The sequence below is a fragment of the Lynx canadensis genome, chromosome C1 (assembly GCF_007474595.2).
Source record: "Lynx canadensis isolate LIC74 chromosome C1, mLynCan4.pri.v2, whole genome shotgun sequence".
In the NCBI taxonomy this organism is placed as follows: domain Eukaryota; kingdom Metazoa; phylum Chordata; class Mammalia; order Carnivora; family Felidae; genus Lynx; species Lynx canadensis.
Genome location: NC_044310.1, coordinates 51,965,560 through 51,979,945, shown reverse-complemented (window position 1 = coordinate 51,979,945; position 14,386 = coordinate 51,965,560). Strand labels below are relative to the sequence as shown.

General features: G+C 42.2%; 1 protein-coding gene across 4 annotated transcripts in view; it reads right to left on the bottom strand.

Moving 5' to 3' along the window:
- Positions 1-1,135: 1,135 nt before the first annotated feature.
- PGM1 (phosphoglucomutase 1) overlaps positions 1,136-14,386 on the bottom strand; it is a 62,844-nt gene continuing 49,593 nt past the window's right edge. For 2 of the 4 annotated variants that reach the window (XM_032594313.1, XM_030325959.2), the window contains exons 8-12: positions 10,316-10,451; positions 6,843-7,026; positions 4,226-4,360; positions 1,675-1,782; positions 1,136-1,465 (exon numbers count right to left, since the gene is read on the bottom strand). In XM_032594313.1, coding sequence (XP_032450204.1) covers positions 1,693-1,782; positions 4,226-4,360; positions 6,843-7,026; positions 10,316-10,451 — 545 coding nt within the window. In that variant the 3' untranslated portion in view covers positions 1,136-1,465; positions 1,675-1,692. Of the gene's footprint in view, positions 1,783-4,225; positions 4,361-6,842; positions 7,027-10,315; positions 10,452-14,386 lie in introns of all 4 variants that reach the window. The other 2 variants (XM_030325960.2, XM_032594312.1) reach the window with 1 other exon arrangement.

Genomic DNA, 14,386 nt, shown 5'->3' with positions numbered 1-14,386 from the left:
GTGTTTTAAGATAAGGAGGATGCCAGTGGGCTTAAAATATCCAGCTAAATGCCAGTAATCCTACTGATGTATTCTGAGAGCTCTACTTCTAGCCCCTCAATAGCATTATGGCATCTCAACACCATAAAGCACATGGCAGTGCTTTGCTATTTAAGATCTCCTGAAGGGGCGCCTGGGTGGCTCAGTCGGTTGAATGGCCGACTTCACCTCAAGTCGTGATCTCTTGGTCCGTGAGTTCGAGCCTCGCGTCAGGCTCTGTGCTGACAGCTCAGAGCCTGGAGCCTGTTTCCGATTTTGTGTCTCCCTCTCTCTGACGCTCCCCTCTTCATGCTGTGTCTCTCCCTGTCTCAAAAATAAATAAAACGTTAAAAAAAAAAATTTAAGATCTCCTGAAAATCTTGCTTTCCTTCATCCAAATTAACCATGTCAAGTTTATTTTACCCACTTCCGATAGATCCAGGGCTCAGTTGACCCTGCTAAGATCTGAAATTCCAGTTTTTGAGCATTTCAAGGATTTCAAACTTAGCACACAGAATATTTTGTTTTCTAGCTAGGACATCAAAACAAAATACAACACCTTCCTTTAAAAAAGAAATCTATTGGGGCACCTGGGTGGCTCAGTCAGTTGAGCGTCCGACTTTGGCTCAGGTCATGATCTCGCAGCTTGTGAGTTCAACCCCTGCCTCGGGCTCTGTGCTGACAGCTCAGAGCCTGGAGCCTGCTTCGGATTCTGTGTCTCCCTCTGTCTCTGCCCCTCCCCCGTTGGCATTCTGTCTCTCTCTCAAAAATAAACAAACATTAAAAAAAAAAAACTTTAAAAATTTTTTTTTTTTTTAAATTTTTTTTTTTTCAACGTTTATTTATTTTTGGGACAGAGAGAGACAGAGCATGAACGGGGGAGGGGCAGAGAGAGAGGGAGACACAGAATCAGAAACAGGCTCCAGGCTCTGAGCCATCAGCCCAGAGCCCGACGCGGGGCTCGAACTCACGGACCGCGAGATCGTGACCTGGCTGAAGTCGGACGCTTAACCGACTGCGCCACCCAGGCGCCCCTAAAAATTTTTTAAAAAGAAATCTATTTTCTTTCTGAAATTGAAAGAGCATTTTGCTGTTAAGAAAAAAAAAAGACATCAAGAAAGAGTAGCTTATTTTGCTTTAATATCCCAAAATATTTGTGTGACTGGGACTATGTTGCAAACCACGGCAGAAATCTGTAGACAAGTACGTCTCACTCTGAGGAAAGAACTGACTGGAGAGAAGGCACCAAAAATTGCATTTTGCTGGATCACATGTAAACAGTTAATGGGGAAAGAATTCACGGAAGAGAACAAAAGCTGCAGTGTCCTGTCGTTGGTACATCCTAAGGATGAGAAATGGCCTCACTAGCTGATGCTCAACCTCCATCTCACATTGTAGTCAACAGAAGCTGGTGCTAGGGAGACAAATACCCACACAGCAGCAGGGCCTAAGGGCACAAAAAGGAGGTGGCATTAGCATAAGCCCCTGGGTCCTCTTTTCCTCTTTCCCACAAATGGCAGTGTCGCACTAATGTGCCATTCATCAACAACTGGTTAGTGGAAAAAACGAATCCTAAAAAGCCTGGGTGAATACGCTTTGCTTCTGTCCATGCTCTTCAATCAGATGACTTGGAGGGTCCGGGGTGGAGGGACGTACCGCATCTGGCCTGTCTTCTTAGGTGATAACAGTGGGTGCAGTGCGTCCCGTCCTTTCTTGGAGCTGGGACACCTTCAGAGCAATGGAAATAAGGGGAGCCAACATGACCTGAGGGAGACACAAGGAGAACCTTTTCCATTACTTTCTCTAGACACAGATCCATAGCTCCAGCCCTCGGATTACCTCCAAGACCCACAAGTCTGACGGCCTACTCCCTACTCCCACATCCCAAAGACTGCAAGTCTAAGCACAAAGATGTGTCTTTCCCCTAAAACCTGCTTCCAGCATCCCTATCTCAATGACTTAACACCACAGTCCATCAAATAAAGCCAATGAACAGCTAAGAGTTACTCTTGACCCCTTCTTCTCCCACATTCCCCTTCTCCAATCTATCAGGAAGCCTATGTGACTTTTACCTTCTAAGTATCTTTCAATGGCCGCCATTTCTCTCCACCTCTCCCAGGGCCACAGATCTTTCTAAATCAATGTTCTCTTTCTTACCTGGAACAATGGTGCTTCTGCTTCCATTTCTGCATCCTCTAATTTGTTTCCTACACTGTACCCAAAGAGATCTTTTCAAAATGCAACAACACTACCCTCCCATCTACCTCTCACTTGTGGGGGGGGGGTGGCAGAGGGAGAAGAGAATTTTACTGTTACAGAATAATATAAATATCTTATAAATATTATTTATAAATATAAATATTATTCAATATTTTTTAAATTAAAAAATATGTTTATCTAGCTAAACTGCCCATTTTACAGATGAGGAAACTGATATCCAAAAAGATGAAGCGATTTCATCAAATGACTCAACGGCAGAGCCAACAGTAGTTCATTTCCTACTGCCTACTGTTGCTTTCCCTAATCTTAATTTCCACCAACTTATTATTCCTGGGTGAAGGCAACAGAAGCAACTTCACATGCTGACCACACTACTTGCCATTCCCCCTGGGGCTCCCACAGTCCCAGAAAGTGTTGAGGCTGAAGCCCAGCAGCTCCAGATTAAGGAAGGCATCTCCTGGCTGGAACAGTGGTACACCTAGGTATTGTGAGCACCTTATACCTTTCAGAGCCTCCCACCTCCCTCCCACTTCCCTCCTACCCCCTGAAGACTATGGTTCAAAGAAACTGATCTTTCATTCATTCTTTGTATCGACCATGTGCCAGGTATTAAGACAAAGAAAACAATTTCCTTCTTCCTTTCCTTTTGCTCTGTCATTCTGTGGGTCTACAATATAGACACCATTGCCTCTGTTAAGTTTTAGGAATACCTATAGCACAACAGAGATCTGGCAGTGATTGAAACTGGAGTCTGGCCACTGTAAAAAATATAAAAGTGAAGCATCCTCTCACCTCCCTCCTTTTGTAATAACAACAACTATCAGAGCCACGGTTTCTCAAAAGCTCATCCTATGTGCCAGGCACAGTATTTATAATTTTGCATCCCTCACCTCCTTAAATCACTATAATGACCGTATGAGGCAGGTAGGATTCTACCAGGAAACCAAAGCTCAGAGCACTGAAATGACTTGCCCACAGACACACAGCTACTCAGGCGGCAGGAACTGAATTTAAAACAAGATCTTTCTAACTCCAAAACTTATGCTCAAAACAGCTATGCCAAGGCTTTCCAAATGAGCTTCCTAGGATTTTAATTAGGTGTCAGAGGAAAAAAGGCTTTGTGGAAAAATAAGCATGGTGAGATGCCACTTAAACAGGTGTCTTCACCATAAGCTTTCTCAGAGCCCTTAAGGCACACTGTGTATTATGTGAGGAAGGGCTTAATGTACCACAGCACTTCCTAAAAATTTTGGCTATGGAACTCTGGTTGGGGGAGCATTTGTCAAGACCAGCGCATGAGGAACAAATGAGGTGAAAGTCCCCTGTGTGCCAGTGCCCCCCCCCTTGGCTCCTCCCCTTGGGTGGCTGTCCTCCAAGTTCTCTGCCCCACCCCTGGCCCCAGAGTCCCTCCTCACTCTGACATACTTCTGGAGACTCTTCAGGTAGGGCTGGGAGCCCAAACCACCAGGCTGCAAGTCTGCAGGTTCTTCCATATAGACCTTTATTTCTGGGTCATGAAACTGTCTGCCCCACCACCTAGCATGTGCTCTGCCAGAACAGGCAATGAGACCAAGCAAAGTGGCAAATGACCAGTGACAGATCAGAACATTGGAGGAGGGGCTGATTTGAAGATTAGTTGTCCTGAATCTGCTGCTTACTGGGCATGTAACCCTATTAACTGCCACTTAACCTTTCTCTGCCTGTTTCTTTATCTGTAGTAGGGGTAATAATAGCGTCTACCTCATTTGAGACTTAAATGAATCAATCCAGTTGGGTAATGGGTTTAGAACAGAGCATGGCAAATAGAAAGTACTGACGTAATTGTTAGCTAGGACTGCTGTTAGGATGTACTGAAGGAGACATGGAGAAAAGTGAGCACACGTGTTTGGCCATTTGAGAAATGGGTTGTGATGACACAGACTCAGTGTAACCTCTATCATTCCCTCCAACAGAAAGAAGTAGCCTGGGCACAAGGCTGGGGCATTACCTGGGGGTCCTGGTAGATCTTGGCAATGTCCTTCTCATAGCTGTCGATATATAGTCGAACGGTGGCCCCTGCACTCCCAGTGCCGCTCAGTCGAAAGATGATGCGAGAACCATCTGCAAAAATGAGCCGCAAGCCCTGGAGAAGAAAAGCAGAGATGTCTTCCCCACATGCTGGAAGGGAAACTGAAGGCTGGCAAATTACAACGGGTTTGTTTTGGAGATCTAATTTCACCCATACGTGATCAATTGGAGGATTAGATTCTTGATAAATGGCAGCAGTTAAGCCCCACGAGTCTGCCTTGGTCAGCCTGTCACTGCATCCAGCCAAAGGGGGCTGAGCTCATCAGGGGTGGGGGGGTAGAAGCATTCCCAGGGTCAGTGGGAGATCTGACCTGGGGCGCAGGGATGCTGGATGACACAGGCCTGCCCTCCCCACCTCTCCCCACTTCCCTGTAATTTATGGACTAACCATTCCAGTTTGAAGCCTGATAAATAAGTAAACAAATAAGCCACTAGATGCAGAAATCTGATCCCCGGATCAGGAGGAAAACATGGACAGAATGGGCTGAAACCAGAGCAGATGAGATTCCAGACAGATGAGAGGAAGAACTCTTTGCAAAATACTGATGGAGAATCTCAAAGAGAGAACAGGAGGCCCAGATGGCAGAAGCCGGCTCTTCCCAACCTATCAAGCAGGATCCTGTGATCAATCTCCCCACCCATGACTGAGGACTCAAAGCCCGGTCCATGTTGGCGCCATGCAGAGCCATGTCCCTGACCCCCTGCTGCCCTCTTTCCCCGCCCTGGCAGCGTCTCTCGTCCTCAACAATCTTCTTGCTTCAGGGGACCTGAGGTTGAAGACTCGGGTAGATACTCTGTGGCGACAGGTAGGAAGGTTTGGCAAGACAGTTATCTGAGAACTCTCTAGTCTTTGTGAGCCTGTCATTCTCCCATACAAAGAAGAACTTTGCATAAAGCCAAAGACCAGCCAGAGGGAAAGACACCGCTCCTCACCTGCTACTGGTCACCCAACCCCATCGAGGGCTTAAATGTGCCATTTAGCAGTGAAGACAGCAGATGAAATGCACACAGTACATTCCTGACTCTGTCGTCACAGGGGGGATACAGCTAACTCCCGTTTACCATATCTTGCTTTCTAGAAACATATCGGGTTGGTCTACCCCATCCAGACCTTCAACGTGAAGCTTCTAAATTCTTTTCACTTGATGGCAGATGCTATATCTACTCCACAAGATTCTCCCTCCTACCTGGTCTTTGATCTAAATGCCCAGACTTTCTGATTATAGAATGCAAAGCTGCTGAGTTCCTCCTCACAGAGTGCAGAGCAGCACGCGCACTCATGCTGACACCCTTCAGTTCCCCTCCTCCCTCCTCGCAGGTGCTGGGTACATGGCAGAGTTGGGGTTTACTTTCCCTTAATGCCCACTTTCTCTCTGAAGGCTTCTCTATAAAATCTTCTGCTCTGCTCGGCCATCCCCTGGACCCCACCCTCTCCCTTTCCACAGCCACCCTCTACTCCACCCTGGGCCTCTCTTTCTAATTATCCCAGACATCACTTACAACCATCCACACTGGACCCAGAGTTCTCACAGGGGCTGAAAAGGCATAGGGAAGAAAGCCCACTGTGCTCATATTTTGAGGATGGGAGACTCCTGGCACTGAGGGCCACTGTGACCATGCTCCATCCACCCATCCACTATCTGCTCTCCAGAAAGGCACTAAATCAATCCTGCAGTGCATCTCCTTCAAAGCTGTCAGATGCCTTGACAAGGACCAGGCCAAAAATCTGGGTCTGTCAGGAAAAAGCAAACTGGGGAGCTGTAACAGAATGTTCACCTCCTTTATTATCTCTGTTTCTCAATTATTAGTGGGAAGTCCATCCTGTGACAATAGAACCAGAGGAAACAGGACCCCAGGCCCTAAGTGTTTGTGAGAAGCCTTGAGAAGGGCTGACCTAGCCTGCAGCCTTGGGTCCCTGGCACCCACTGAGGGAAACCCTAACAGCTCTGTCTCCATCCAGACACAGCCCAGGCTCTCAACTGTGATTATCTAGATGAGCGCTGCTGTGTTAGGATTGGCTGCGTGTCACATGCTATGGGTAGTAATAGTTAACATTTCTAAGTCTGGAATGCCTCGTCATTTTTTTTTCTTCTTTTTTTAGAAACTAGAACATACCATAGGAACGTCTATGATAACCACACTCTTGCGGCTGGCATTGTGCTATCATCTCTTGAGAGAAAAAGGGATTGATACTTAAGGCAGTTGTTCACCTTTTCACCTTTAGATTCTAGAGCTTCTTTCTGCACACGCCTTCAACACAATGCCTTACGTGGGATTCTGGAGGCTGTAAAAATCCCTCTGGAGCTGAGGCTAAGAATCCCAGGGGGAGGGCATAGGGAAGTACATGGAACCAGGGCAAAACCCATTTCCCTACGAGTATGTTTGTATGTTGTGTGTCACCCAGCAGAGAACTGTCAACCCCAGGAAAACAAGGCAGCAAAGGAGAAATGATCGAGGGGCTTTTTTCCTTTTTCTCATGAGATTTCATAGATGAGGCTCTGAGGCCTCTCTCCCAATTCACATAAATCTGCTCCTACCTGATTCCTTGAAATGCTTCCATCCACTGGATCACTGTATTCAAAGTTGTCAATTTTCTCCACAGTGTAAACTTTATCACCCACTGGGAACTGTTTCCCCACGAAGGAGCGATCAGATATCAGGGCCTCCAAGTCCTTCATCATTTTGTTGGCACCCTCAGCTTCCACCTCCTCATAGTCATACCTGCAAGAAGTCACAAAGGCGGGGCCCCAGGCTGACTTCAGATCACACTAAGTAGATTACCACCTTCTTCATCATTTGTTTGGCTGTCCCCCCAAACCCACCTAACTTCAGAAGAAGCTGGCAAAAGGCTGACCTTGTTCGTCTCTGGGGAGGGAGCAGGTCGGGGATGAAAGGAAGGCTTTGCAGGATTTCAGGAAAGGGTTAGGAGCTTCTGAATAAGCAGAAGACTCCCATCTTGGCTTTTGTACAGAATAAGCTCTCAGAAGCTTCAAAGAAAGGCTTTTGAGAGATTCTATCTAACATTTAATCACCACATCCTGAGGAGGTAGAATTAAATGCAATGTTATCTCTAGAGAACTCTGCATCAAGGAGCATATGACTCAGGCACTTCCCTTCCAAACTCCTAGAGCTCCTTTGGGATAAATGCTGGGCCAGCTCCCAGTCTGGGACCTGCCTGAGGCTGCTGAGATTTTGGCCAAGGAGAGTTCCAGTCTCCACAGGAGCTTCCTAAAGTAAGGCCAAGTTTTCACTGACCAGATGGAAGGAGTCAAACCCTAACTCTTTACATCTGAAACACCTCTGTCCTTTCAGTGAAGGTGGATTCTGGTCCAAAGTGCTTTGGCTTCATCCCCACAGAGGAGGCCTGGTGTGGACACAAAGGGTCAAAGCAAAAAAAAAAAAAAAAAAAAAAAAAATCACAAAAGAAATTCTATAACTGTTATTATTACTCCAAGAATTGTTTTGGACTTCTTTCTTATGAGGTTAAAGACTCTTACAGGTGGATTTTCTTGACCTAGTAGCACACACCCTCTTGAGAGAGTTATTTTTTAGAGGCTCAAGACAGCAGAGTCTATATTTATTTGTGATAGTGAAACAAATATGATATGTGTAAGATGACACCTCTGAGACATGAGAAATACTGGGGAATTAAGGCCAACCTGTTCTGGCTCCAGATTCTATGAATCAAGGACAAGAGTCTCCTTAATCTTGAAGTCAGCTCTTTCCCCTAGTTAAAATGATAAACAGCAAGAAATTACAGCCAGGTGTTTGTGCTTTACATCTGTGACCTTTGGGCGTTTGAGGGAAGTGTTCTATAAATCCTAGGCACAGAGGGGTATAATGGAAAGAATCTGGGCTTTGGCCATAGAGCATGCGATGAATCTAGCCCCTATCGGTTACTAACTGTACAGCTATGGGCAAGTTGCTTCATCCCTGAGAATCTCAGCTGCCTTATCAAGAACTGCTTTGAGGCTGATACGAAACAATGCAGCTGAGGCGCCTGGCACTTTTGTTAAATAAATGAGGGTACAGTGGAGTCTTAATTAACCATAAATGCAGGTTCTAGGGACTTTATTTGAAATACTTACATAGCAATTATTTGACATTGATAAAAATATGTTAAAATGGTTTTTAGATGGAGACTTTTAACTGGTTCAAGAGTGACCCCTTCCTTCTCCAAACAAACCCTCCTAATCTTATTCCACTCTGGCTACTATTCACTTGTTAACTCATCCATTTATTTATTCAAAGCATATTTACAGGGGCACCCGGGTGGCTCAGGCCATTAAGTGTCCAACTTTGGCTCAGGTCATGATCTTGCAGTTCATAGGTTCGAACCCTGCATCGGGCTCTGTGCTGACAGCTCAGAGCCTGGAGCCTGCTTTGGATTCTGTGTCTGCCTTTCTCTCTGCCCTTCCCCTGCTCGTACTCTGTCTCTCTCAAAAATAAATAAACATTAAAAAAAAACTCAAAGCGTATTGACAGTGTCACTACACGTGAGGTGTTTGGTGATACCATGAAGAACAAAAACAGAGATGGTCCTGTCTACATGACACTCTAGGCTCTAGAGTTCATGACTACCATTCTGAATTACCACGTTTTTCTGGTTGTTAGAAAGTAGAGATTCTTGCCTTGGTTTCCAGGTACTGTTCCAGTACCACGTGACAGCTATTGCTTATACCTTCCTCAAACAAATAACTTCAGGAAGACAGCAATGAACTTCTCCAAAGTTGATAAAGGGATTCTGATTAAGGACGCTGAATTGCTTAAGGTTAAATTCTTACTGACTATCCAGAGATCGTGGACTATTCAATCCATGACATATTTTTTAAATTCTCCAATTTAACTCACCTATTTTATAGAAAAGGCAACTAAGGTCCAACGAAACTACATCTTTGCATTTCTTACATAAACAATTCATCTACTCTCCTTTTTCTCGTATTTCCTATGTAGGAAATATGAGAAATTCTAGGAAAAATTTTGTTAGATTTTTACACTTACCAGGGGAAGGCAAATTGGAATTAGTGAAAAGCACTACTCAAAAAAAAAAAAAAATTAATGCTTTTTAAAAACAGAAGTGTGCATGGCAAAGAGGAATTACTAAGTATTCAAAGTATTTTGTTCACTGCTGAATCCCCAGTGCCTGGAGGAAAGTAGGTACACAGTCAATATTTATTGAATCAATGAAAGAAGTATTGACAGGTATGCAACCTTTGGGGACCTATTTTAATGAGTCAGAAAAGTTGATTTAGACTAGGCATAATTGTTTCCATAATTTCAGAAAAATAAAGTTTCCATACTTTGAGTGCCCCAGAGTTTATAAAACACTTTCTGACTCCTATTTCATTTAACCTACTCAATGGCAGACTGTTATTTCCATTTCTACAAATGTAAGAAATGAGTACAGTTTTCTGTTAGAGAGAGGCTAAGTGACTTCCCAGTGCACTAAGGGGCAGAAATAAAATTCTAATCCGTTCTTCTGAATTCAAATTCAATGCAATTATCATGTCTACCTGCAGGTACATTTAAAATTTTTTTTAATTTTTAAAAATTTTTAAAAACTCTTTAGAGAGAGAGAGCATGCATGAGTGGGGGAGAGGGACAGAGGGGGAGAAAGAGAAACTTAAGCAGACTCCACACTCAGCACACAGCCTGACACAGGCCTCGATCCTATAACACTGGGATCATGACCTGAGCCAAAATCAAGAGTCAGACGCTCAACCGTCTGAGCCACCCAGGCACCCCATACCTGCAGGTACATTTAAAAGGCTTAGAAAACATTCTTTTGAATATGTTAATTAAATTTTTTAAGTCTCATTCTTTATGGCTAACATAAAAGATGTAATTTCTTTGGACGCTGACTGAATTATTTTAAAGTCCTTCAATTTGCAGAGGCTGGATGAACTAGGGTTTTATTATCACTTGAGACGGGAAAAAATTTGTACACATGAGAATTCTCTCCGCCCACTTCCCCACCCTACCTCTGTACTCCAGCCAGGCTGTGACTTACCTGGTGAAGAAATTCCGGCCATACTTTTGCCAGTGATCTTTGAGAATGTCCTCCACACTCTGTTTGCGGGTGGCTAGAATGGAGAGCCAAGCAAGGACAGCCCAGAGTCCATCTTTCTCACGGATGTGGTCAGAACCTGGTGGGAGGACAGCAAACAGCTGTGAGAAACGTGATTTCTCTAAAACATTTGGGAACGAACTCAATAATAAACATGTAGACCGAACCAAAACAGTCACACAACTTTACTGAGGAACTTGAATACATACTGAACAAAGTAACATAATATTGAAAAGAAGTTGATGCTTCCCAAAGTAATTTAGATATTTACAGCAAATGCCAATAAATATGTCAGCGGAATAGTTGGTAGAATTTGATATATCATTTATAAAGTATGAATGTGAGCAGAAAAAAAAAATCTTAAACAAATAATGGAAGAACATGGCCATTATAGATAGTCAATAATTAAAAGTCTGGTAGCTTAATGGAACAAAAGAGAGTATTTAGAAAGAGACCCATACACATATGCGACTTGAATATATGATAAAGGTATCACTTCAAGTCTGTAGGAAAAGAATAGATTACTTTTTAAATAATATTTAGGTAACTAAACAGTTGGGGAAAAATTCAGTTTTTTTCCCTATAAAACACTATACCAAAAAGATTTCCAAATGGATTAGATATTCAAATACAAAATTTGAAAAGCTTTAGGGGTGCTTGGGGGGCTAGGTCAGTTAAGCGTCCAGCTCTTGGTTTCAGCTCAGGTCATGATCCCAGGGTCATGGGATTGAGCCCGCATGAGGTTCCACACTTAAGCATGGAGCCTGCTTAAGATTCTCTCCCTCCCTCTGTCCCTCTCCCCCACTCATGCTCTCTCTCAAAAAAACTTGAAAACCTTTAAATCCTAGAAGATACATATATATATAAAGATACATAGAGATATAGATATAAATATATAATGTAAATAATATAAAATATATATAGTATATTTTAAAGTCTTAGGGATAGCAAATACAGGTAAATTCAGAATTCATAAAGGAAAAAAAAATCTACGTTATGTGTCTACTAAAAAAAATTACCATTTCAGGGGCACCTGGGTGGCTCAGTCAGTTAAGTGTCCGACTCTTGATTTTGGCTCAGGTCTTGATCTCACAGTTTGTGAGATCAAGCCTCACACAGGGTTTTGCACTGACAGCCCAGAGCCTCCTTGGGATTCTCTCTCTCCCTCTCTCTCTGCCCCTCCCCAGCTCGTGTGTGCACGCATGCATGCTCCCTCCCTCTCTCTCTCTCTCTCTCTCTCTCTGAAAATACATACATACATATATACATACATACATACATACATACAAACAGTTTTTAAAATACATACATACATATATACATACATACATACATACAAACAGTTTTGCTGATTTCTATCAGCAAAATCACTATAGATAAAAGTAAAAGGCCATTGGCAAACTTAAAAAAAAACACATCTGCAATATAAAATAGATGTTTAATACATTCAGTATAGAAAAAAAAATTATATATTAACAAGAAAAAAGTAAAACCTCAATAGAAATACAGACCAAGGATATAAATAAGCAATTCACCAAAGAACAAATACAGGTACCCAATCACATAAGAAGCTAGCATTAATTTTTTAAAAAAATAAAGTTAAAACCACAATGAGAAACTGCTGCTTGCTTGGCAAATGCCACAGATTTCAAAATGAGAATACCTAGTATCAGGGGACGTTTAAGGGAAATGGGATTTCAGCATGCTGCTACAGGGAAAGGTACAATCTTCTGGAGAGCAATTTAGCAAAAAGTATCAAAGCCTTAAAAATGGACCTACTTGTGGATCCAGCAACTCCAATCTAGGACATCTTTCTTTAACCAATAGAGATTTGGTTAAATCAACTGTGGCACATCTGTCCCCTTCTGAGGTACTTGCTAAAATCTTTCTGAAACCAACAAGTTGTTTCCTCTGTATGTGTTCTGGAGATCCTTTCCAAGACCCTTCCACAAGTCTCCTTTTTAGACTTTAACTTCCTTATTCTAAAACAAAACAAACCAAAACAAAACAAAACGCCACTCACAGATATTAAGTGCTACTTTCTGACTTCTGAATAGGACTCAATACAATCCCTCTCTGATGGTGCTTTGCATATTATCATGCCTTGAATTCTTTATGTGCCTGTCTGTCCTTGATTTCCCACTGAGGTTTATTCTTAAAAACTCAGAGTATCTCACAATGCTAACTATGTAGTAGGCATGAATATCCTTCCCCTTTTCATCCTTTTAGACTCAACTCAAATGTCCTCTCCTCTCTGGGACTAGTTGCCAGCTTCCCTAGGCAGTTATGAGCTACTTTCTCTTTCTTCTCCTATAGCGACCTGCTCAAAACCTCTGCTGTGGGACATACTCCTTGCTAATCTATTTATGAGCCTTTCACCCCACTTTTCCTGTATATCCTAGAGACATCTCTTATTTATCCTTAAAACTAAGTCTGGTGACTAGCACAGCACATGGAATAGGTAAATAACTGTGAAGGAGTGCATGAATGAGTTAATTAATTAATTTACTCCAATACTTTCTCTTTCTCCTTTAGGATCATAAAAACACACAACTTTTTTTTCCCCCCCAAAGATCTTCTCTTCAATAAGATAACCACTTTTAGAAACAATAGTTTTCAGAACCCGGATGCTGACAAAACCGGAGATACTAGGCAATACTTTTAGCGCTTTATGTAACAAATTTTTCGTTTACCTAATTTTATTATCTATGGACTTTTATTCGCCTGTATTGCTATTTCAAGGAACAGAAATTAGCTCTCTGGCCCTCACAGAATTTGCAAAGGATGTTATGGTAATTGCTCACCCTGAGCAGCAAGATTTTGGCAGCTTCCCCTATACATTTAGAATTCATGACAAAAGTATACAGCTTTGCAATTATTTGTCTGTGCTTCCAGGGGTATTTTTCTTCCTTCCTTTTCTTTTCCTTATTTATTTAGTTATTTATTTAGGCTAGCCTAAAAGCATAGGGTTCCTTTGTGCTTTTCCTGTTCTAAGTAAATAAAATAAAATCTAAAAATCTTACCCAACTCTTTAGTTATTTGGAGATAACTAAATGACATACCTAATATTATCAACAAAATATCTGCCTTTGATAACATACACAATTATTGTATTCCATTTGCACGCTCCCTGGTCTTTCTGGAAATTCTGACTACTCTCATTAATCACATTTATCTAATCAAAACTCTAGGTAACTCTATGGGGTGCCTGGGTGGCTCAGTTGGTTAAATGTCTGACTTCACCTCAGGTCATAATCTCACAGTTCATGGATTCGAGCCCCACACTGAACTCTGTGCTGACAGCTCAGAGCCTGGAACCTGATTCAGATTCTATGTCTCCCTCTCTCTCTCTGCCCCTCCCCCTCTGGCAATCTGTCTCTCTGTCTCTCAAAAATAAATACATGTTAAAAAAAAATTTTTTTTTTAAATACATAACTCTAAGTAACTCTAATGCTCAGAAAATCTGGGCACATTCATTTTCTTTAGGGTTCTAATGAATGATGACAAGCTCCTAGTGAAAAAAAAAGACAATGATGTGTGGGTGGGTATGCAGGTGTGTGTGTTTCTAAAGCTGTTGCTTTTGCAGTCATGGAGGTTATATTTCAATGGAAAATGCTTTATATTTAAGAGTCACAAAACCAGAATCTGAAACACTGCTACTTATTAGCTGTTTGAATTTGAACAAGTCACATAACATTTCTGAGCCTCAGTTTCTTTGTACAATGGGGATAATGTCACCTTTCTCACACAATTGTAAGACTTTAGTGTGACAGAAAGTAGCACTGGTCTATGAACTGTTGAATACTATATAAATAAATGCAAAATACCATCATGGATAAGGGAAAAATAAAAAACTTTTGGGGAAAATGAGTGCTTTCTACTACCTTATTAAGTTTTCAAAAATATCTCTTAACTACATACTGGTGAAGAAAATGGAATAGAACCCAATATGCTTTTTTCTCTCGGCAATGGGATCACAGTGTTTTTCTCTTCTTCCTTATCTAATTTTCCGAT